Here is a 26,615-nt window from a genome sequence, read left to right as displayed (position 1 = left end):
TGTTAGAAATAAAAAAACTGACGAGCGGGACTCGATCCAGCAACCCAACGATTACAGAGCTTGAACACTAACCACTCGGCTGCCGGCTCTTCGTGGTAAAAATGGCCACGCACAGGTTTATATCTGAAGACCTAAATTATCTTGCGATTTTCTCAATAACGCTTGAGAAGTACGCGCAACTGCTTACACATTTTGTTGTCCTCATGGATTACTACGAGTGTACGAAGTTTGCAGTAAATCCGCGTTCCAAACGTCGTGGCCTCCCCTTGAGAGTGTGGGAACGTTACGGCACCGAGATGGCGGCTGTAGACCCGACCAACGCCGTCAAAGACCAAAACGTCTGTTACTTTCTGGATTGCCGTCGTAAATAACCAAATTCTATTAGTCATGCACGTACCATGTACTAGTATGGTTACATCTGTAAGTGATTTGTGGGCATACAGTACACAGAGGTGCCACTTCATGCAGCCGGAAAGGCTGGAACATAGTTGTTCGCTAAGTTCAAATGAGCTCATGTGCTGATACGTTTATGTCATTCTATACTCCTTCACCGCTCTGCCAGAGTTCATCAGTCTTGCGTGTTTAGTGATCCACAACTTCCAGATATTCATTAACGGACCTCTTCTATACATCAAGAGCTGCACTAGAAATGTTTCATTTGCCAAAACTGGTTTTCAGGTTTGTAACTGTGATACAGAGGGACAAACAACTATATGTTCATCGATTTCTGTGAAATGATAACTGTGCACTTATAGCTGTGATGTAAGTCTACTTACATTATGCACTTCTATTGCAATGATATGCTTGTTTGTCAATACGGCAGGATCTTAAATATGTCCTATAATACAGTGCAACGTTTGTCATCTATGTTACTGCTTTCAAATTTTAGGCACTAACATTTGATATCTGTCATATAGAGTAAACATGGAACTGACAGTCCAAGGAGTCTACATTATCTGTATTTTGTTATTTCTAAGATAATATATACGTCTATATCTGTGACATGCATTCATATAATTATGTAAATTACAATGTTTGATAATAGGCATGTGAAGGCAGAATAATCAAAAGATATAAGATTGCAAAATAATCCAACATATCACACCAAATTAGACAATTTTTCTTTCAGAACATAGACTCCCGACTGAAATTATTCGGTTAAAACACTGTTGAAATTTTGTACATACATCTTATAAAGTAACTCTGTTTGTTCATTATGATGTCCGGTTGGTTTGTCATGTGAGTGTATTTTTCACTTTCTTCTAGAATATCTAATAATCTGCCTTTTTATTTTGCTTTGTGGAGAGTGGTCCTGTTTCTGTTAATATCATAAGCAGAACGCTTGTATTCTAGTAAATGAGCTCTTATTGCTTGAGGATTGGCTTTAAATTTAGAGAACACACTGATTTTAGTGAAGCGCACTTTAGTAACTCTAATCAGTAATCATTTACATACCCACCGATGGAGAGTACATGCACAAAGTTATGTTGAACGCCGAACACGTCACTTGGATTCTTTAATGTTTTTGTCAGGCAGTGTGTTTACTCAATATCCAGGGTAAACATTAATGAAACCGGTAAACTGCAGTGACAGATTTCTGACTCGAAATGGAAGAAAAAAGGTCCAATGAACATGTGTCCAGAAATGGAGAGTGTGTTTGCAACGACAACAAAAATGGTTCAAATGGCTCTGAGCACTATGGGACTTAACATCTGTGGTCATCAGTCCCCTAGAACTTAGAACTACTTAAACCTAACTAACCTAAGGACATCACACACATCCATGCCCGAGGCAGGATTCGAACCGGTGACCGTAGCAGTCCCGAACGACAACACATCGTCCTGGAACACAGTACAGCGTTCCGTCATGTCCACGTCACAACATATGTTGAAAGGGGCCTCCATGGGATTGCAGGAGATGGGGATACAGCAGTTGTCATACAAGATAAGCATAATCGTGCTTTGGCTTACACCACGTTGGTGGGCGATTTGCCTGGAGCTTGTACTATGGTTTGCCTCAATATCCTGTGGAACCCGGTCCTCCAGATTTGATGTATGCATAGTCCACTGCCCGAGCCCATAATCACACGAACACTTAAAAAAGGAATAAAATGTTGTGTGATGTGGTTGATGTCTGTGAGGGTACCTGTATTTGTATAGCCATGCTGCATCTGGACCGTGCTGCATCTTGGCTGTACACAAACATCTTTGATTACTCCCAACATGAATACGGACCATTCTGCTGTTTACATTACGCTGTATCAGTCACACAAGGAACACATGGCACATGGCCATAGGAACTTTCATTCTCCAGCACAATCTACTGTGGAATCTGTGCCTACAGTTTGTCAGTTTCATTAATGTTCATCTCGTACACATAACAATGCCAACACCCTTGGAGATGTGGTAGAGTGAATTGAAGAAAGACCCTTCTTTCATCAGCTTCATATGGTAACATTTCTGAAAATGAGTTTCTATACTAAACACATTACCCAAACACGCTTGTGACCTATGAAAGTTTTTTAGTGTGATTTTTGTTACGTCCTGTGTCTGTATACAAAAAATGATACGTATTATGAAAACTGAAAGAGGAGGAGGAGAACAGAAAAGAAAGGGAAGGGACTATTGATGCCAGCTGCATCCGGACTTCATATAAAATCAGCAGTGGTGACTGAAAACGTGTGCCAGACAGGGATTCGAATCCGGGATCTCTATCTTACTGTCCGCTGCTCGTGGTCGTGCGGTAGCGTTCTCGCTTCCCACGCCCGGGTTCCCGGGTTCGATTCCCGGCGGGGTCAGGGATTTTCTCTGCCTCGTGATGACTGAGTGTTGTGTGATGTCCTTAGGTTAGTTAGGTTTAAGTAGTTCTAAATTCTAGGGGACTGATGACTATAGATGTTAAGTCCCATAGTGCTCAGAGCCATTTGATTCATTTTTTTTCTTTCTTACTAGGCATTTACATTAACCACCGCACCACCCGAACACAAAGTTTATTGCAATCGTGCGGACTATCTCGCCACACCTCCCAGCTGACCCACGTCCCCACCTACCACCACCTGTCCACAGATACTTATAACAGTTTCTACAACGAAACTTTGTCTCGAAACCTGGCAGAAAATTCAAAGAGATTCTGGTCGTATGTGAAGTATGTTAGCAGCAAGACACAATGAATGCCTTCTCTCCGCGATAACAATGGAGATACTATCGAAAACAGTGCTGCCAAAGCATAGTTACTAAACACAGCCTTCCGAAATGCCTTCGCAAAAGAAGACGATGTAAATATTCCAGAATTCGAATCGAGAACAGCTGCCAACATGAGTAACGTAAAAGTAAATATCCTCGGAGTAGTGAAGCAACTTAAATCACATAATAAAAGCAAGTCTTCTGGTCCAGACTGTATACCAATTAGGTTCCTTTCGGAGTATGCTGATGCATTAGCTCCATACTTAACAATGATACACAACCGTTCGCTCTACGAAAGATCCGTACCCAAAGAGTGGAAAGTTGCGCAGGTCACACCAATATTCAAGAAAGGTAGCAGGAGTAATCCACTAAATTACAGGACCATATCGTTAACGTCGATATGCAGCAGGATTTTGGAACATACATTGTGTTCAAACATTATGAATTATCTCAAAGAAAACTGACTATTGACACACAGTCAACGTGGGTTTAGAAAACATCATTCCTGTGAAACACAACTAGCTCTTTATTCACATGAAGTGCTGAGTGCTATTGACAAGGGATTTCAGAAGGATTCCGTATTTCTGGATTTCCGGAAGGCTTTTGATACTGTACCACACAAGCGGCTTTTAGGGAAATTGCGTGCTTATGGAATATCGTCTCAGTTATGTGACTGGATTTGTGATTTCCTGTCAGAGAGGTCACAGTTCGTAATAATTTACGGAAAGTCAAACAGGGGTGATTTCTGGCTTTACCCAAAGTAATGTTATAGGCCCTTTGCTGTTCCTTATCTATATAAACGATTTGGGAGACGATCTGAGAAGCCGTCTTAGGTTGTTTGCAGATGACGCTGTCATTTATAGACTAATAAAGTCACCAGAAGATCAAAACAAACAGCAAAACGATTTAAAAACGATATCTGAATGGTGCAAAAATTGGCAATTGGCCGTAAACAACGAAAAGTGTGAGGTCATCCAGATGAGTGCTAAAAGAAATTCGTTAAACTTCGGTTACACGATAAATCAGTCAAATATAAAGGCCGTAAATTCAATTAAATACCTAGGTATTACAATTGCGAACAACTTAAACTGGAAGGAACACATAGAAAATGTTGTGGGGAAGGCTAACCAAAGACTGCGTTTTATTGGAAGGACACTTAGAAAATGTGCCAGCTATACTAAGGAGACTGCCTGCACTACGCTTGTCCGTCCTCTTTTAGAATGCTGCTGCGCGTTGTGGGATCCTTACCAGATAGGACTGACGGAGTACATCGAAAAAGTTCAAAGAAGGGCAGCACGTTTTGTATTATCGCGAAATATGGGAGAGAGTGTCACAGAAATGATACAGGATTTGGGCTGGACATCATTAAACGAAAGGCGTTTTTCGATTCGATGGAATCTTCTCACGAAATTCCAATCACAAACTTTCTCCTCCGAATGCGAAAATATTTTGTTGACAGCGACCTGCATAGGGAGAAACGATCACCACGATAAAATAAGGAAAATCAGAGCTCGTGCGGAAAGCTATAGGTGTTCGTTATTTCCGCGTGCTATACGAGATTGGAATAACAGAGAATTGTGAAAATGGTTCGATGAACGCTCTGCCAGGCACTTAAATGTGATTTGCAGAGAATCCATGTAGATGTAGATCCAGACGGAAGGAGGTTAAGTTGAATCATTTATATAAATGTGTGGTGTCCATTCTATTTGACATGTCTGAAAGGACAGACACCATGAATACATATAAAAATTGCACGTGTGAAAAACTATTACAGTAAAATGAAAAATTTCCGTCTAAATGAGTCCGCAAACGAGCCGTTAGGGGGATAATTGTTATTGACTTCAGTATCATTTACTATCCTCGTTAGTAAAAGTGCAAATGGAATGGAAACTATTTGATTAAGAGCCCCGTCTGACTGGCCTGAAATTTCGTCAATGAGGACTCCGAGAACAGGTGCTCTCAGAAGCCAAGCTACAGACCCTCCTGGGAGAAAGTTGTGTGCTACACGTCGCCTGACGTTAGTAGCAAGAAGGGCTGGTGGGCTACAATGCATATATCGCATTGTCCAACTGCGGGTCGTGTGTGAAATATTTTCACCTGGACCAGCTTTCACATAGATGATACACGCTGCATACAGGCTGAATCATAAATGAGGAAACATAGTTTGAGGATAGCGAGTTCCTGTGTACTGTGCGTCCGTAAAATCTCTCTGCAGTGACGAGCTCCAAGTGTGCATAATGTTGCGGGGTGCATAATGTTGCCAGGAGTCACGTCAATCCATAAGCTTTGGGACAGAATTCATTGCTAGTGGCTGCAGTTACATTGGGAGATGGTTTCAACGTTATTTCAGTTAAAACAACGAAATTAATTTTATTAATTACACTTAAATACACTGCACCCGCCAACACCACTGTATGTGCTGAAAACGTTTTCCTCTTTCTTGGAGGCATAGTTCAATGCGTCAACATATATTTGCGAATACCTTCACCAATGTTTCACGTGCAATATAATGCAGATAATCAATTATCGCTCCCTTCAGTTCATCTATTGTCTTTGGCTTATTTTGATATACAGTCACACCCCATAGAAGATAGTCTGGTAGAAACAGATATAGCGAGTACAGGAACCAGAGACATTTCGTAATTACTCTCTCTCCAAAGATTTCTTAATGACCAAATTTGTCAATTTTGGGAATTAATGTAGGCAGATAGGTGAAACCAAGTCTTATCAGTGAAAAAGTTTCGATCTAAAACATCAAGGTTAACAAATGGCTGAAACCACAATAATCTATTCGTTTCACATGGTCTCTACAATGTAATTGTTGCACAGCAGTGATTTTATATGGATTCATCCCCTGTTCTTTTGTTACGGCCTTCGTCTGCAGCTCGTGGTCGTGTGGTAGCGTTCCCGCTTCCCGCGCTCGGGCTCCCGGGTTCGATTCCCGGCGGGGTCAGGGATTTTATCTGCCTCGTGATGACTGGGTGTTGTGTGATGTCCATAGGTTAGTTAGGTTTAAGTAGTTCTAGGGGTCTGATGACCATAGCTGTTAAGTCCCATAGTGCTCAGAGCCATTTGAACATTTTGTTACGGCCTTATGTACTGTCGTAGAAGAGACTTTAGCCCCTGCTGTAATCTCCTCACTGATTTTGTTGGTCTCTGCAACGTGATGTCCGAAATATCGTCAATCTTCCGTTCTGTTAAAATTGTGAACTGAACCTGTTGCCCAGAATTTGCGAGTTAAATTACTTACACTGTGACTATGAGGTCACCTCGAAGCGGGGAAACGGAATCTAAATCGTTACCTCACATGCTCCGTAAAGTTGCCTACTGCACGTAAAACCTCTATCTCCAAAAACGCTCTCTCTGCAATGGTATTCATTCTCACTACACTCAGCTTACACATGAACTAGACAATAACACAACTGACAGGTGCAACGCACATGCAATACTATTATAGCCACTTCAGGTCAACGTAACACGTGCAGGCGAAACTTGTACGTCCTGCCAACCTTCGGAGCGCCACAAGGCGATACACGCGAGGCTCGCCGCTGTGGAGAGATTCAGCGGACGCACGGTTTTAAGCACACTTGTTATTTGTTTATCCTAGACTTACAGTTAAAAGAACATAGACAAAAGGTTAATCATTCAGTGACACACTCAAGACCACTTAAAATCTGGACATGTTGTCACCAAAGCCCCACATCAGACAACATCAAGAACAACAGTAATAGCAACCGAGGAAGGGTTTCAACGTATGCTTTCGTTTTCAGGCACCTCCAGCACCACCGGGGATCATGCGTCCAATCAGCTACGTGCCCGGTCGGACAGACGGCGACAACAAGGAAGACGACGGCGCCATCTTCGTCTGAGAAGCGGCCATAGCGCCTTCTGTAAACACTCACTCGTGAATGTGACAAATAAAATTAGTCAGTTATTATTCCACATACCATATTCATTCTGATGTGAGATCTTTAGTAGATATCTGAATAGCGTAAGATGCACACGGCGTTTATTCAGGCCCAGGCCAATTACATGTTTTAACATCTTCCTTGGAGACCAATGTGATGCGTTCCTACTATTCACACTATCTAAGTCTGTAATTCTCTGAAGAGAACGCTAATCACCTCCATTGAAAAGTAAGCGACATGAATGTTTTGGTGAGGACCACAATATTATAATTTAAATGTAGTCAACATAAGTACTCCAAGTTTCTTGATGTTCATCAAATTGCGTGTACGCGCGTTTGTGTGTGTGTGTGTGTGTGTGTGTGTGTGTGTGTGTGTGTGTGTGCGTGTGCGTGTGTGCTGTGTATATATTTTTGCCATGACATTGTGACGACCTAATTCGTAGTTAAGGACTAGTGATTATCATAGCCTTCAGTCCAAATACTGCTTTGAGAGAATCCTGAACACCAGTGTATCCTATGCAAGTCCCTTCTGTCCTGCTTAGTTCATATCCACTAGAACCCTAGTACTGCACTCTAAGCCTAAGTCTTCCTCCATAACCAAATCGATGACTCCCTGACCCCTCAGGAGTTGTCGTAATAACCGATCCCTTCTTTTAGTCAGATCGTGCTGTAAATTTCATTTCTCCTCGTTTCGATTCGGCACCCTCTCATAAGCTATGCCATCTACCCATCTCTGCTATTTACCGTACACGTTTCGGTTCCACATATGGCGAAAATTCAGATCAAATGCAACGCACATGTCACAGTAAATGGCGCTGAAGCTGCCGCATTAATACACTGTGGACCGCTCTGGCGACAATGAAGGCATGTATATTCACAAGCAAATGGTCGTAAAGGTACCGCTTAGAATACTGTGATAAACTGTCCCAACAACCTTACACCTTTTGCTGCAGTTCACCAACGGTTCCTGCAGACCCTATTTCCCACTTCATTATTTCCCACACCTGTTCAAATGGCGAGAGATCTTTTGATCTCGCTGGCCATAGTACGCTATATGTGGACGTGCATTGTCCTGCTGAAAGAGCACACTACCCTAAAGTCGAAGAAGCGGCTGTAGCATGGAGATAACAGAGCGTGGAATGTAGCGGACATTGATTACTTTACACTGCAGGAACAACCAATGGCCCCTCGCACCATAAATTTGGGGTGTGCCTGAGTGCCATGGGCGAATGCGGTCTGGAATAGACAGCTCACTGCGTCTACGCCACACACCTGTACACCAATCCCTCGCATGCGGACAGAACGTACTCTCATCACTCAAGACAACAGAGAGCCATTCCATTCCCCAGTGAACTCTTTCACGACACGGGGGTAGTGTTGCGTTGTCAGTGGTTGCTTGGCCAGAGGCACACATCTGCTGCAAGCAGATGACGCAGCAGGTGTGCGTAGATTTATACCCTGCGTGATGTAGCGGCCGGCCACTGCTGCTGGCATTATTATTCGAACCCGGTCTACAGCTGTGTCAATATTCCACAGACCGCTGATGAAAACAGCGACACACCACCGGTACAAAGTGTGCACCATGTGTGACAATCCACTGATATGTCAATCTAACTTCCTACAGGCCCATGGTTGAAGCTGTTCACCAGGAGTCTGTACTTTTCGGCGGGCCATGGTTGTACCCTACAGTGAATGTTGCTATCACTTTTCACCTCTGAACTCAGCACAGTTACTGCCTGAAGAGCCAAATAGAGGACGCACAGACAGTCTTCCTGACCGCCACTGACCGTTACAGACTAACAACCAACACAAAAACATCTCAGTATGCAGACGTTATTCCGTGGTACCACTGAGCACATTCCCTGAGGGTATTGCATTAATTTTTTCGGTGGTATATTCGACATTAATGTATTGCTAATTAAGGAGAGCATTTATTTCTATACTCAAAAAGAATGACCTGATTTCAAAACTCCATATTTATTGATAAAAACATAGTACAAACACGGGATGGATTGCAAAACACTCACAAAATCTTTAAGTTTTAGCTGTGCTATTACAAATTCCCTACGTGTCCACCAGCAACAGCACAAACATCTAGACGATAGCTAAATTCGACATAAACTTCACACAATGTATCTGCTTTTTCAGAAGTTACGGTGGCTGTCGTTATGTTTTTCATTTCTTCTGTGTCACGACATATGGCGTAGATGAACACTGTTTCCTTCACATATCCTGACAAGAAAAAATCGCATGGCGGTCTTCTTTGCCGATCTTGGAGGCCGAGAATGCAGGGCGGTGTCTCAGGGTCCTGTACGCCCTATACAGCGCTGAGGCAGTGCCACTGAGAAACTTATGTACGTTGTTGTGCCAGTGTGACGGGTCACCATCCTGTTGGGAAATTAAGTAATCCGGAAGTTGTGGAAAAAGCCAGTTCTGCAGCATCTGAAGATAGCTGGTTCCAGTTACCGTGTTTTCCTCGAAAAAGAATAGACCGTACACTTTCAGACGAGAAATGGCACAAAATCCGTTCACTTGAGATGTGTCTCTTTCGTGCTCAGCAATGTCGTCAGGCTTCTGCAGTCTCCAAAGTAAGTTGCCGCTAACATGAAATGCTGCTTTATCACTGAAAATTAAACGTGGTAAAAATGTAAAGAGATGTACCGCTGCTGGTGGACACATAGAGCATTTGTAATAGCGTAGCTAAAACTTCAAGATTTTGTGAATATTTGGCAATCCATCTCATGTCTGTAGTATGCTTTTATCAATAAATATGGAGTTTTGAAATCAGGTCATTCTTTTTGAAACACACTGTATTATATGTTATTTATTTGTACCTTGACCATGCATTCTTGCTGCCCAAAATGTAAAACTCATCTCCCTCTTTTTGCATCTCATTTGCTAATCTCATTCGACAGTATCACTTGTCTGAATTCCATTTTCCTTGTCTTACTTCCATTAAGGTTCGTATTCTAACCTCTTCTCATGGCTCTACCAATTCCGTTCGACTGATTCTACCAGTACTTCCTCTGACATAATTACAACACTGTTGGCCATCAGTAAAAACCTCTTCTCCCTGAACCTTAATTCCTTTACCAAATTTCTCGTTGTTTTCCACTACTCCTTGCTCCATGTGCAGATTGAATAACACGAGGGATCTGACTCAATGCTGAATCACTTCATTCTCAACTACCCCCTCATTTTCAAAATCTTCTACTATTCATAACCTTTGTACAGGTTTTATACAACCATTCACTCCCTGTAGTTTATCTCTGATAACTTCAAAATTTAGAAGAATGTAAAATAATATATGTTGTTCCAATGTGTGTTACTTGAAAGTATTTTAATGTATGAATTGAGCTCTGGCGTTCTTGTGTTATGTTATTGCTACTGAAGTAGTTCGAAAATGAAAGTACAGTTTAAGTTTTCTTACAGGGCCGAATATCGGCTCTTAATTTCTTAAGAGTTGTTTTCCTGCAAACATTGATTATAAAGTGTACAAATAATAAAATGTGTTGTCTTCCCCTGTTGTGTATAATTTCATTTATTTTGCTTCTAGCCCTTACTGAACAAACGCATCGCCGAATCCGTAAATGTATGCTACGTCGGAGATTATCTTTCTCAGCAATCAAGTGAAACAGTGACGTGATGAGTACGTACGACAAAAAATATGTAGACTTTGTGACTGGCCTACAGACAGGAGAAGAAACGTGAAAGAAAAAGAAACACGTTTAATAAATTTCAGTGAAAGTCCATGTGAATTCTAACGAAGAAGGAAAATACTGTTTTTAATTTCAAAAGACAAAAGGTTCCAGAGGGTTAATAGGGTCGTTAGTATCGTTGCCTACAGCCGCTGATATTAACAAAGTTAAAATTCCGCATATTACTGAATGTTAAGCGAATCTATCACATATCGGTTTTCCGGACAATTTTGAAAAATACGTCGCTTCGGTAGCGCTTCTATTTTTACTTAAAGTGGTGTTGTTAGGGCATGGTCCACTTCCCTAATCTGCAGTCCGACACACTTTTTATTCGGCAGTGCCTGATGGATTCAATGAGCAATCGAGCGTAATGAAGGATCCAGTAAATGGTGGATGAAATTGTGCAAACTCGTTACCTAATGTTACACATAGCAAGTGCACTACTAGGAAAATGTATGGTGCAATTTGTAGATTAGTCCACATTCGTGAGTTATGTGAGGTCTGAGGTCTTTCCAGAACTTCTTAACATGGCGCTTTACTTATCTCTGAGTGGCTATAAGGAAATTTTCCGTGTCAGGAGTAACCCGCCCTCACACTTAAAAGCATTTAATAATTCTGTTAACATATTTCTTGGACCTATAGCGAGACAGAGCGAGCTGTTTGAGATGCGATCTAATGTAGGATCCAATTACTTTCGGTTAAATCTCATAAGAGCTGGTTGTGGGGCAGATGAAGTTCCAGTTGGGAATAATCTGAGAGTAAATCTACAGTTCTGGCGTGTGCCTTACAAGGGACAATTTCCGAGAACCTTGGTCAGAACCGAGGCACACGGCCAGCCGGAGTGGCCGTGCAGTTCTAGGCACTACAGTCTGGAACCGAGAGACCGCTACAGTCGCAGGTTCGAATCCTGCCTCGGGCGTGGATGTGTGTGATGTCCTTAGGTTAGTTAGGTTTAATTAGTTCTAAGTTCTAGGCGACTGATGACCGTCAGAAGTTAAGTCGCATAGTGCTCAGAGCCATTTTCGAGGCACATGAACTAAATTTAATTTGTTTGTGGGAGAAGGTGTTCCATAGAAATATGTGACAATTGCTGCCTTTTCTTCAAAATCTCGATGATGAGCATGCTGTAGACATTCTCGTTTCCTATGATCACAACAGCCGTGTTTCGACTGGCCTAGCCGCTATCGCACTCTTCGTGTCGAACTTCCTGGATGAGCGCCAAATGCCTGCTCCCCAGTGAAAAGCGAACTTGAAAAGCATTTCATACGAACATGTAGCACTCCGGACAGAAAGTTAGTAACCCCTTACATGACGCAGTCACTGTGTAACATCGGCAGTTGCGTTGATAGTAGTCTCTTTTCGCCGAGTCTACCAGTTTCTACAGGTGTGACTTGACCACCCGAAGACACTCAAGGCAAATGAAAATTAAACAATTTTCGACATCATTCAAATTTTACCACTGGCCGTTTCGATGGTTCACGCCATCGTCTTCACTTCGAGCGTTGTTTAGTTACATAGGTGGTGTTAGTGACGAGCAGAAAAGCCTTTGCACAACAGCAGACCAACGGCAATGTAGGTTATGTTGCGCCATTTGCTAACGATAAAAACTGTTTTTTTTTTACAAAAGCCACTTGTAAAGTCAAAAAACATATTTTTTAGAGTAAATTGTACTTTTTGAGCAACTGACAGCTTCAATAACGGATGGGAAAGGTCATTTTTCCCTCTAGTGTTGTACATATGAACATCACTGTTCTTCGCGAACTGAGATGGGTTATTTGTAATGAATTTCATTAGCGAATATGTATACTCTGATGGTGCAGTTAAAATACCTAACTCCTTGAAAAGGTGCCTACATGACGTCCTCGGGTGAACACCACTAATTACTCGCACTGCTCTCTTTTGTGCAGTCTATACTTTACGTCTAAGTGGTTACTCCAGAAAACTATTCCATAAGACATTATCGAGTGGAAATATGCAAAGTACGTTAGGAGGCTGATCTGTTTATTACCAAGACTAGAGATTATAGAAAGAGCGAAAGAAGCTGAACTTAGTTGTTTGAGAAGCTCAGTAATATGCTTGTTCCAGTTCAAGTTGTCATCAATGTGAACACCCAAAAATTTGGAGAAATCTACCATGTTAACTGAGCCCTGTTCATATGCTACATCAATCGTCAGTATGACTCTATATTCGATGTACAGACGTGGATATAGAGAGTTTTTTCAAAATTAAAGGAGAGTCCATTTTCTGAGAACCACTTAATAATTCTTTGAAAGACATCCTTAACAATATCTTCAGCTGCTTTTTCTGGAATGGGATTTATTATAACACTCGTGTCATCTACAAAGTGTACTAGTTCCGCCTGCTGAACGTGAAGTGGGAGGTCATTCACATGAATAAGGAACAGCACAGGACCTAAAATTGAACCCTGTGGGACTCCCTTTGTGATAAGTCCCCATTCACTAGAATATACCACCCTCCCAACACTATTTATACTACTCAGCACAACTTTTTGCCTTCTGTTCATTAAGTGTGATTCAAACCAGCAATTGCAGAAGACAGGAGACTGGCAGATCATCTGTTGCTGAACTTGCTTTAGAGCCAGGAGATCATCGCATTCGTTTTGACCGGACTCGAGTACTGGCAGCCACAAATGGATACCACGAAAGGCTATACAGAGAGGCCATAGAGATTGTGAAACACAATACAAATTTTAATAGGAAGGAGGAGGGCATGAAATTGAATGAAATTTGGATTCCGGTGCTGAAGAAGATGTGTACTAGTCTTCCACCATGGCATGACAGTAATAGCGGACGACGGCAGTCGACAACGGGCAGTTGCGCTCGCGTATTCAAAACAAGTGACGTCATGACACTGCGTGGAAGCACGCGGAAGCGGAATTTTGCAGTAGTCAGTAACGAGCCAGGGCGTGAATCGGACGTTCAACAAAGCTACGATCCCCCTTGAAAATTTCCACCGCCGATGAGGACGAAACGTCGGGTTTTGAAGTGAAATCCCTTAGACCACGGCGTAATAGCCCGGAATATCTCATTAATTGTGAAAATTCCGGCAGTGAAAGATTAAATTTAACACAGCTTCACGGACTGCCGTAGACCAACGCCCTCCCTAACACAAACTTCACGTCTTCAGCTTATTCTCCCTTCTTAGATCGTCACTATTGCCGAGGTCGATAATAACATCGGTGTATGTGTGGCCCAAGGTGCCACCCCAAAATGTCAATAGTGCTTCTCGAGCAAGTTTGACGACCACTAATGTAGATATTGTTAGACGTGTTATCTTGAAACACACATTTTCCATGCACATGTAATGAGAAATAATACATTTTACTAAGAATTTGAGAAGACTGTAGACCAATTTCTAATAGGAAGCTGGACTTCTATCACAAAACTAATTTGCCTCTTAAATCACAGATGTCTTGTAAGTGGAATTAAATGCGATTTGTAATTGTTGTTCTTGCTTATGTATTTGGGAGCAACTGAATGAAAAGAGCCGATCCGATCCATTGTAGTTTTGCATATTGGCTGAATTATTCATTCTTTCTTTTCAAGAAAAAACAGTCTGTTATCTGTCTCTGGAACCACGTAATTTTTCTTTCAACTCACTAGGGGAAGGGCCTCACACAAGGCCAACCCATTCGGCTCATAGGTGGCATTTGGCAGGTCGCTTGTTTGTAGCCTAAAACAGCCAACATATTGTAGCTCAGTAACACACGCCCCCTACAGCCGCTTTTAAGGAAACCACGCCTAAAGTTCATTACGCGCAATCGACTCAAAATTGACGAGATCGATAGATAATCGAAAAACTGATAATTTTTCATCAGTGGTCCACAAACGCATATTTTCAAATAAATCGAGAAGAAAGATTATTTTGACAGTCGCTCATAAGGTAAACGCCACACAAAGAAACCAAGTTATTTGGCTCGGGAGCAGAGAACCTGTGTTTAATTCCCAAGTGAATTCTTTTTTTCATTTGGAATATTTTCCATTTCGAATTTGACAGTAACAAGAGATTTAATGAGGTAAGTAAATCAATAAGGAATAATAACAAGGTAGGAAAATATATTTCTCAAACAACTTGGATTAGCAACGAATTAAAATTTTTGCCTCGTTTTATTAAAACAATTAGAATAAGAGTGCTTCGAAGACGAGAATTCGAGTCACTTTATCACTTAAATAGCATACGTAAAATAAGCATTCTTACAAGGCGCAATGTTCTGTCACAGCGTCTGGAAAAATGTTTCATGAAGTTCCCTTGTGCTAATAAGGAAAAAATTATTTTAAAAAAATTATTACGTCACTTGCTCCAAATCCGAAAAAATGACAAACTAAATTTATAAACCATGTCTCGAGAATATTTTAAAACCATACGTTGCTGGTAACAAATTTTGTCTGATACTGATTTCGGGCATGGGCAAAGTGATAGTATCATCTGTGATAGCAGATTTGCATGGTACAAACACTGCCGCCAAACTGCACACATGTGTGCCAGCAATGTGATGTTTATTTTCATCGCCAAGCTGAAAGCTTTATTTCGTGGCTTGAAAATCGTAATTTGCTTCTGGAAACCCAGCAGGAATTTCACAACCACTCGGAAGCAATAATGATTCGCAGCATGATTCACGATCAACATTCAACTGTTCAGACAATGTTATCGTATACGTGGTATGCATCGAAATTAATTCCCGAAAAATAAATATTTTTAAATGTAAATCCCAGTCCGTTTTCCGTCGGATCTTCGAAAGAAACGAATTAATTGTTCGAAGATTGCGGTCATTAGATGTTTTTGGTGTCACGAGTTTATTTGCTTCGAATATCTGTATGGAAAGTAACATCCATGTAATAGAGTGAATGAAAGAGCCATTGTAAAGAGAAGAACTTTATCAATCGATGCCAAGCTGAATAACTACTTGCATAAGGGCCAGAGTTGGATCAACGCGTTACTGACTTGCTCAATATGTGAAGCTCTTTCTCTTAAATAAATAATCCAGTTTTTCTGAAACTGTTATCATTTATTGAGAGCCATCTTCTATACAACATACGCTGCATAGAAAGGTCTTCTTTACCAAAATCGGTTGTTGGGTTTATAACCGATCACAAATGGCATCTGATACAAAGAAACAAACAACTGTATGTGTATCGATTTCTACAAAATGGTAACTGCGCATATATATAGCAGTAATATAATAATTGAACTTTTGGAACACAAAAACGGATAAATCGGAAATAAAATATGCAACAACCAAAAGCAATCGTAACAAATTTTAGTTAATGAAATAATATCGCTGTTCACCTGCATTCTCATTGTAAACATATAGTGTCGTAAGAGTGAAACTGACAAACTACTGTCACGCTGTAATTAACATTTTATTTTCAATATATTTATATCATTTACCATTTTATTAAAAAGTGACAGTTATAAGACAGCTCACCCATGATGTAATATGGACATCACATCAATCTAGATTAGCGTATAGTCACTTTAATATCAATGACATTCACATTTATACACGTTCTCAACAAACTGTAATCGAAGGTACTTGACAATGGCGATAACTACCGAAACATTCTGTCGTGAATAACGATTAGTTATTATAAATAACTATTTGGTCATCTATTCTAATAATCATGTCGTTATTAGACATATATTATGCTGCTGGCCTTAAAGAAGAAAAATTATTGATGATATCGCCTTATGAAATATAGGGGAACAATCTGCATTTTGTTCACTTAAAAGTTAAATTGGTGAAGGTACCTGAAAGCATCAAATGTAATAAAAGCGACAGCAACACATCTTGTACCTCAAATCAAGAACTATGCAACAAGATTGTGGATAAGACAAGAAATACAGGACAAATTACATCGAAAAAAACCGTTAGTCAAGAACCCTGTGTACAACATCTAAAGTAAAGTAACGGTGTAATACCTCCAATCTTTGATTATACTGCACATTTTGTTCAAAGACATATATGAAAAACAAGTAGACATATTCGATATACCCGTAACAAGAAATTCAGAAAAAGTTTACACATTCAGCATCTTATATGAAACCTACACATGAATATGAATCTGATTTTCAATTTTACCCACATTTAGAAAATTTTAGAAGTATAGAATTTACAGATTACGAACCAAATCTCCTCCCAAAAGGTCTGAAATAAAATGTAGCCCTGACACTGCAGAAAAATTCTATAAATCACTTGATAGCCACTGCAAAAGTTGCAATAGATGTAGCTAATCTCTCATACAGAAAACAGAACGAAATTACAGTTAACGTAACAAACATTATAGACAAGGAGCTATGCAAACAGAAAGCATATAAATACCAGGCCAAAACAGAATAGAAAATACTTAATAATATAAACCATAAGTTGATATTAATTGATGCTATAGCACTAAAAGCTGATTAAGAGAATAGCATGGTCATACATAACATAACTATATAGATAATGTCATGTCATTCTTTGAGTCTGACAATATAGCAGAATTGTAACACAACCCTATCAACAGATTTGTAGTTAAAATAAAGAAAGCCATTAAACGGTGTAATACCATTCTAACTGAACCGGAAAAAAGAATATATATATAGTAATGAACCCAACTAAACCAAAATTACGAGCCCAACCCAGGACACACAAACCCATGGTTCCGAGAAGGCCCACAATTAATTGTGTAAATAGCCTATCATATCTGATAACCAGAAAACTGAACATACAAACAACAAAACTTAATACTTTCGACAAAATGTTCACAATAAAAAAAATCACATAATCTGGCAAGAGATACGAAAGACATACAAATAGCACTTAATGGTAAATTTATTTCATTTGATGTCATTACTCCATGTACCAATGTGCCAAATAATGCAATATAAACTGTTATGATTCAGAAAGATATTTATCACTGGAACTTTTGAAATTATTGATCTTTTGGAAAGCACGCTATCACAAAATTATTTAGAATTTAACAACAAAGTGTATTCCTAAGCAGATGGAATAGCCATGGGTAATAGTGTAGCAGGCACATTACCCTATATTTTCCTAAATTCTCTGGAGGAGAAGTTCTTTAACTAAGATTGGCCAACTCTCAACCAAACTGTCTACTGTTTTAGGTATGTAGATGATACCCTCATGTTAGTAAATCGCAGCCATGCAGATATCGAAAATATCCTCCAAAAAGTCAACTGCTACACCGTAAAATTAAATTCGCGATTGAAAGTGAGAAAGATAATACCATTAACTATCTAGATCTCACAATTGGCAAAAATGATGATCACAACACATTTGATGCTTATAGAAAGAACACCACTTTTGAGAACATTATAAATGCCAGTTCCTGTTGTCCAATGGCTCATAAATGTTTCCATTCAGGATTAACAGATTAAATAATCTACAATTAGGAAAACCAGCAATTCAATGGGAACTTAACAAACTTCGTTATATAGTCTATACAAATGACATTGACACCAGCATAATCACAAAACTATACTATAAGTTTAAAACGCCAAAGCAGAACACAATACATAGCAAGATAAGCCTAACTCGAGAAACATTCGCATACACAGAAAATAAGTACCAGCTGTCTACTTTGGTAGAATCTCCAACAGAATTAATGCACTTTTTAAAGCCACAAATATTCAACTAGCCTTTTGAACCCATAAGAAACTTTCAATAAAATTACATTCCGCCACCACAAGAACATCAAAATATGATAATCCAGTCATATATCAAATCAAATGTGACAACTGTAATAGATTCACAAGCTGTGACATTCTCGCGAATAAAACAGTGACCCTTATATACAATAAGTTTCCTTTGATTTATGTCTATGGTCACAAGCTGCGACATTTTCGCGAATAAAACAGTGACCCGTATATACAATAAGTTTCCTTTAATTTACGTCTATGGTCACAAACTTTTTGTTAACAGATTACCGGTTTTGCTCTGTAATGACCATCATCAGATATGACATCTTCAACTTTTGTAGTCCTGTCTTCCTCAGTTGCGTGTAATGTTACGGTATATTGATAATTTTTATTTATGGAGCGTCTGACACCAACTGAATAAAACATAATTTTAGTACCATACGCGTTTCGCCTTTATTTTTCGCAAGTCATCACAGTGGCCTGGAATATGTACATATGTTTGCTATTTAATTTATATTTTGGTCACTGTACCTATAGGTTATAAACAGTTCTGGTGGTTGGTATTTCCTATTAAGTAGTAATGTTTTGAACTGTACTTACAGGTTGCGTGGACGATTTCCTACATATTACGCTCCTGTTGCATTTTTGGTGTTGTTCTTCTTCTTAAAAATGCCAATTTGCGGTTTTTTCCCCACATTTCACAGCACTATACACTGAACGCTTGCTTTGATGCAATGTTTTGGTTTCTGTTGCCGACTGTCAGATGTTTTTGCCAAAGATCGAATGTTAGTGCCAAACTTTCGAGTGTAATTATTGAAGTATCTGTGATCTGTTCGTGTGTGTGTGTGTGTGTGTGTGTGTGTGTGTGTGTGTGTGTGTGTGTGTGTGTGTCCAGAAGGCGAAGGGGGAAGAGTGTTTATTCCTGGTTTCGTGAGAGAAACGATTGGTTTCTTTCTTTTTTTATCTTATCATTTCTTTTATTAAGTGTAGTAAGGAGCCTGTGCTGATGTGTGTTTGCTCATTTATCACATGTTCGTTTTCAGCGAAGGCTTTGTATGTTTGTAATTGTTGCTGATTCTCATTATTTTCATTTCTTGTTCCATGTTTGTAGGATGGTGGTTATGGTGTTTTAAATATTCTGCAAATGTGGAATGGTTTGTTTTGTACTTCCAACACCTTATATGTTCTTTGTATTGTGTTTTAAAATTCCTGCATGTCATGTCTATGTATGAGACTGCATCACAACTTTGACATTCAAGTTTATATATTGTTAGAATTTGTCCCTCTTGGTAACTGGTTGGCTTAGATGTGATTGGAGGGTTTGCCTCGACTTATACGCTATTTGGAAGCCCTGTCTCTTTAGGATGTTTGCAACTTTGAGTGTTAGTGTATGTGTGTAGGTTATGGTGTACCATCTGGTTCTTTTCTGTGTGGTGTTGTCATTTTGTGTGTTTGTTGATTGTGTTTGTAAGTTTTCAGCTTGTGAGTTCCCTTGTATTCTGGAAATGTTGTGTTTGTATTGTATTAGTGTTTTTATTTTTTGATTGAGCCTGTGTACTGCATGTGTGCAGTTCCCATTGTTCCTAGCTATTTGTATGATTGTACTCATTTCTTTTTCATAGTTTTTCTTGTTGAGTGGGATTCTGTTTAATCTATGTAACATATGTCTTAGTGCTGCAAGTTTCCAGCTGTGGGGATGGTTAGATGTGAAATGTATTATTGTGTCTGTGACTGTTTATAACCTATACCTGCAGTGACCAAAATGTAAATTAAATAGCAAACATATGTACATATTCCAGGCCACTGATGATGCCTTGCAGAAAATACAGGCGAAACGCATATGGCATTAAAATTGTGTTTTATTGAGTTGCTGTCAGACGGTCCATAAGTAAAAATTATCAATATACCATAATCATCAGATCTATTTTATAAAAACAAAGTCCTAATGTACTGCAGCCATAGTGGCATCGTCAAATGTTAGGACTTTGTTTTTATAAAACAAATCTGATGATGGTCATTATAGACCGAAACCGGTAATGTGTTAACAAAAAATTTGTGGCCTAACTGTAATAGCTTTTATATTAGCGAAACAGGAAGAAATTTTAACGTGAGATATAAGGAACCCTTTAGAGAGAGCGAAAACAATCAGTCGATCTCTTTTCTACACTTGAAAAATCAAAATCACACTGCTGATACGATCGAAAATACACTCCAGATTCTTCACGGAATACCAGAAGGTTTTGCAATGAACATTCTTGAAGAATTAGAAATCTCCATACACACAAGAAAATATCTACAAGACATAATAAATGAGCATACAGAATACAGACAGAAGTAGTACCTCAAAAACCTTACTAAACCTTTAGAACACGAAACTGGATAAATCTGAAGTAACAAAAGCAAGAACCAAAGACAATCTAAGAAATTTAGTTAAAATAATATAGCTGTTCATCTGCATAGTCTTTGTAGACATATAGCGTCGTAAGAGTGGAACAGTCAAACTACATTTTATTTTCAATATATTTACATCATTTACCATCTTAGTAAAACAATGAGATTTATAACACAGTTTTCTAACGACGTAATATGGACATCACATCTTTCTAGACTTGAGTACAATATAGTTATTTTAATATGAATGACATTCACATTTATATATGTTCTCACCAAAATCGTAATCGCAGGTACATGGCAATGGCGATAGATGCCGAAATAGTCTGTCGTGAATAAATATTAGTATAAATATTAGTTATTACAAGCAGCTATTTGGCGCATCTATTCTAATAATGATGTCGTTATGCTGATGGCCCTAAATAAGAAGAAAAATCGTTGATGATAACTCTGCTTACATTATCCTCTTCTATAGGAATGACGTGCTTGTCAGTTAATACGACAGGATTTGAAATGTCTCCTGTAACTTAGTACACAGTTTGTCATGTACGTTACTACTGTCAAATTTTAGGAAGTGACAGTTCTCGATATTGTTTGAGATAACTACCATATAGAGTAAACGTGAAACTAACAGATCATGGAGTCTATATTACCTGTCTTTTGTTATTTGTAAGATCATATTTATATATATCCAGAACCTGCAGTCATATAATTATGTAAAATTACAACTTTCGACAATTTGCATGTGCTAGTAGAATATACAAAATGTATATGATTGCAAAATGATCCAACATATCACTTCAAATAAGACAATTTTATACATGGAGTGTATATACTCCAAATCAAAATTGTTTGGTTGTTCCACTTGAGATTTTGTATAGACATCTCATTCTGTAACTCGGTTTGTTCATTAATTATGCTGTCTGGTCGTTTTGTCATACGTGTTCATATTTCAATTTCGTCCAGAATATTTCATGATCTGCCTTTTTCCGCTTTGTGGAGAATGGCGATGATTTTGTTAATGTCATTAGGAGAATGCTTGTATTCTCTTAAATGATTTTCCAGGTCAGCTAAATTGTTTGGTAAGTGAGGAGCATACACTGGTCTTTAATGAAACCCCAGAGAAATAAATCCAGTCGTGACAACTCTGAGGAGTGAGGTGGCCACGGGATTGGCCCATCATGGGCGACCCACCGACCTAGGAAGCAATTATCGAAAAACGTGGAACTCCCGTGAGTTAATGAGTTGGTGCACTGTCTTGCTGGTAGTAAACCATCCCCTTTCGGTCATCTGCATCGATCTGTGGAATTAAGAAGTTTTCAAGCATATCCAAATGTGCGACACAATCATCAACAAGTGATGACCTGGTGATTTATCACGTTGCAGTGAACAACCCGTCTCAACAAAGTTCTTGTGCCGAGAGTAAATTGTAGGCACACTTATTTAGTTTACTCGGTGAGAAATTTACACCGAACAGTTGTTTCAGAGTTTGTTTCATGAAACCAAAACACACAGCGATACCTCTAAGCAGCAGTGAAAGTAGGCATTTAACTGTGCACTAGCTGGCGCTCCTGGAGGCGGAATATGGTACTGATGCACTACATGACTCAAACTTGAGGTTCTTTGCTACAAAATGATACATCTACCGATTCTGTAAGTTATCTCAATAAATGTCTATATAATTCCAAAGTTGCATAGTTCTTTTTGGCTCACTCTGTACTTAATGCTACCCGCACAAAACTGGAACGGGTTAACACTTTCGTAATAGACTTCAGGCAATTGTTTCTCAATGTAAATTTTGTCTTATTATTTGGTTTCAGTAACGGTGGTAGGGAGCAGCTTCCTGATCCTTGCGTTACATTATCACCAACAGTAAAACAAGTACAGAGCAGAATCTCTCCTGGAAACCTGGATAGAGTTGCTACAGCTGGATCACGGGGTCTCAGGTTCGATTCCGGTCTGGGTCGGGGATTTTCTCCGTCCGAGGACTGGGTGTTTGTGTTGTCCTCATCATTTCATCGTCATTCCGGTATTGGCGAGACTGGAAATGGAAAGATTAGAACTTGTACGGATGCTGATGACCACGATGTTGAGAGCCCCACAAACCAACATCATCACATCTCCTGGAAATAGGCTAACAAGCACGCATAACGAGAGAAAAGGATCGAAGATTTAATCACATTAGTTACTTGTGAATTGATTTCACTTGCACAACATATTTCCAGTTACCGTCTACCAAATCGAAACGTTTCCTTTCTCCTCCCACCACTGCCCTACGACAATATTAGCACTCAACGTAAGGATATGAGTGTAATCTCTTTCAGTGTCTCTTATTATCTAAGCAAACTTTGCCTCTCGCTGTGTTTGGCGTTCTTATCTTTACTGCTTTTGCACTGGGCGTAGATGTTCACTTTCAAGAGGGCCGTGCACATCTTAAGCTGATAACAATAATTTTAGCATCTTACCTAATGCTGACATTCTCCAGATATCCAGTACAGGAAGTGCTTGTTGGTGGCACCACGTCTATTTGTCGGCCATGGTAGCTGGTAGTGATGTGTGGGCGCTCGATAAAATGGAAACTGGTTCAGATCTAGGCTACAGAGAAACTTTCATCATTGTTGTTGGCCAGATAGCATAGAATGGGGAATAGTTTTACAATAAGCACTCTGGTTGCTGGGCTGGGGTTATAGCTCAGGCCGTTCTACTAAATGGACGAGCTGAGTTTCCATCCAGACCTGCGTCAAGGTATCAAACTATCGTCATTTCTGTCCTGATCTGTAGACATGACAGACATTGTCATGCCTTTGTAAACTGACAACAATTGGAGAAATCTCATGGTGGAGAGTAATAGTTCTCTTTTAGGCATTGTTTTCCGGAATTAAGGTGTCATTACTTATTATGGTGTTTTGAATTAAAACCTATTTGATGTGAATTGTGAATAACTTTAGATAGATCGGGTATCGAACTTACCTGTAATTCGTGTGTGTAGAAAGATAACATTTGGCAATGTTTCGTGTGTTGTGCAATCATGCACAATATGTGATACAAGAATTTATTGAGCAATATTTCTAGGGAGCCTATGGAAATATTTTCTCCTATCTTATTAATTTGTTTCATTCATTATACATAGTAATAAATGTCAGTACATTCAAATATTGTAACTACGTCTATGTGAACATAAATGTTTCAGTGTTCATGATGTATCTTTTTTCGATCATCGAAACTGAACAGTCGAGTGGAAAAATCGACGAGCAGAAGACGCTGGTTGTTGATATAAGTCATGCGAGGTAGGTTAGCTTTCGTGTGTGACAACACGGACAACACATTTAAATTAATTTGTACGCCTTATCGATGTGAACTGTAGGGAGACACTGATTACTATTGCGTAAACTGTGAGTTTTGCACATTGCATTCATTCCTCAGTGAAGAAGAGAGTTTTCTCGTGACCAAGAGATGCCTATTTGTGGTTCGCTGATGGAACAATTGGCTTGTGCGAAATCAGATTGGATCATTACGGGGACTGTGCTTTGATGCGAGTCAGTGGGTCGTATGAATAAAACACAGAATATACTTTATACTCGAAATTCCATGAATAAAGCGAGTTGGGGATATATACTCCACCCGACAATAGTCTCGGCGTGGCAAGTTGCCGTAAACGAAAAAAGTTCTCCGATTTCGTATGAATAAAACTAGAGGAGTTTCTCGCAAGCGCGCAATATTCTCCGTTTTTTGAAGCGAACTCTGTAACATACTTCCAGATGGATAAGTTCTGTTGAGGTTAGATGTTACAGACCTTTCGGTACTAATGGCAGAAATTATGTTGTTTGGAAACCAAAAAAAGATATACGTAGTCCGTAGAAATATTGAAAAAAGACACGGTAGAAGTTTGGCCTGCCAGGGTAGCCGAGAGCGCTAATGTGCTGTTTCCTGGACTCGGGTAGGCGCGCCGGCCGCGGATCGAATACGACTGGCGGATTAACGACGAGGACCGGTGTGCCAGCCAACCTGAATGTCGTTTTTAGGCGGTTTTCCACATCCCACTAGGTGAATACCAAGCTGGTCTCCATGTCCCGCCACAATTACATGATTCACAGACATCTGAGAATGTTCGCACTATTTCGTGGCTTACACTAGACACAGACAGCTGGGATACACTACTTCCATCCTGTAGAGTATGGGGTGGTGACAGGAGGAGCATCCGGTCAGTAATTAAACTAACCACGCCACATCCGACAGTAACCATGCCAACCCTGCGTAGATGCGGGACAATGCCACAAGCAAAAGAAGACACTGTAGAAGTTTATATGGGTTTAACAATAAAAATCTGGCGAACTTCCTTACAGAAAATCATGAAGAAAATTAAAAGCCTTGTTGCCATTGAGCAGACTGAAGTTCTCAGACTGATGTACGAGAAGACTTAGGTATACACCAAAGAACAGTGTCAATGACATTTCCAGATGTTCATCATCATGGCTCATCACAGCAAAAATCTTACATTTTTATGTTAGAAACAAGCAGGCGGATCAGAAAGATTAATAATTGGTTTATTACAGACGTAGTTACCTGTTTCTGGTAACGAACCGCATGTGCTACCGCTTACAGACTTGACACGACAGCAGACCAGTCATTACGTGTCGCGTTTAACCAAAATTAAGCTGATTAAGGACAATTCACGAAAATGGATTTTCTTTCGATGTTACCGAATATTCGACATGCGGGAAATTATTTGTTATTGAAGTTAGGTATACACATTATGCAAACAAAAAACTCCGACAGAGTTCCGATTTGGGGCAGATGAGAACCTCACGCAGTCTAAAGATTTCCCTCACGTCGAAAAATCGGTAACATCGAAAGAAAATGCATTTTAGCAAACTGTCCTTAATCATCTTAATAATTTGTTGACGCACATAAAAAAAAATCGAAACGAAGTTCAGCTCTTCCAGATTACACTGCTGCCAGTTCCATATTTGTACACTGAATAGTTTGCTTGTTTGAGCGAATTGAGTGGAAAGCAACATTACGCGTCCGTTCTGTGCCGGATGTGGCAGACGACACACAGACCGATAACCCCCTTAAGGAGGAGGATAGGCAGTGAGAAAGAATTCCCCCGTCAGAAAATATGCTTCGAACTTTTTATTCGTACGAAACTGAGAAGTTTTCCAGAGAATTTTATTTTGCTCTGAGAATCTTTTTTATTCACAGGACCAAATGAACTGAAACTGTTTTGCGGGTGCCACGGAGTAGGACACTGTGCAAACCATTGGTTCCCAACCTTTATTTGAACATTACCCCTGAGCGCAGTCAGATATTAACTGGTAGCACCCCCCCCCCCCCCCGTCCCCCACCACCCCACCCCCTTCCATCTGTTACCTTATAACCAACTGAAGCACCTAGTGAACTGTAGAATGAAAGACTTTTCTTGGAGCACTTTTATTTTTAAAACAATGAAAGTTTTCGGTGCATCGGAAGTGCTACCCACAACTCCTCCTCAGATAAGAAAGCTAACTGTCCACAGCGAGGGCAGACGATTGTTACAAAACGTGCTTCCCCTGCATTGCTCCTCTACATTGCGGCACTTGCTTCACCTGCACACTGCAACCCCATTTAAAATCAAACAAGTTAAAATGTGTACGCTACACTTACTGTTTGTGAATAACTTACTTCTGACAAGGGAACGTCCCCATCGCACCCCCCTCAGATTTAGTTATAAGTTGGCACAGTGGATAGGCCTTGAAAAACTGAACACAGAACAATCGAGAAAACAGGAAGAAGTTGTGT

General features: G+C 39.8%; 1 protein-coding gene across 1 annotated transcript in view; it reads left to right on the top strand.

The window, feature by feature from the left end:
• LOC124550654 (golgin subfamily A member 6-like protein 22) overlaps nt 1-7,051 on the top strand; it is a 105,401-nt gene extending 98,350 nt beyond the window's left edge. Inside the window, exon 12 of the mRNA XM_047125378.1 lies at nt 6,953-7,051. Within this exon, the coding sequence (XP_046981334.1) occupies nt 6,953-7,051 (99 nt within the window). The remainder of the gene's footprint in view (nt 1-6,952) is intronic.
• Nucleotides 7,052-26,615: the final 19,564 nt, after the last annotated feature.

Source organism: Schistocerca americana, chromosome 9 (assembly GCF_021461395.2).
Source record: "Schistocerca americana isolate TAMUIC-IGC-003095 chromosome 9, iqSchAmer2.1, whole genome shotgun sequence".
Classification (NCBI taxonomy): Eukaryota; Metazoa; Arthropoda; class Insecta; order Orthoptera; family Acrididae; genus Schistocerca; species Schistocerca americana.
Note: the sequence above shows the minus strand (reverse complement) of the source record. Positions and strands in the feature narration are given on the sequence as shown.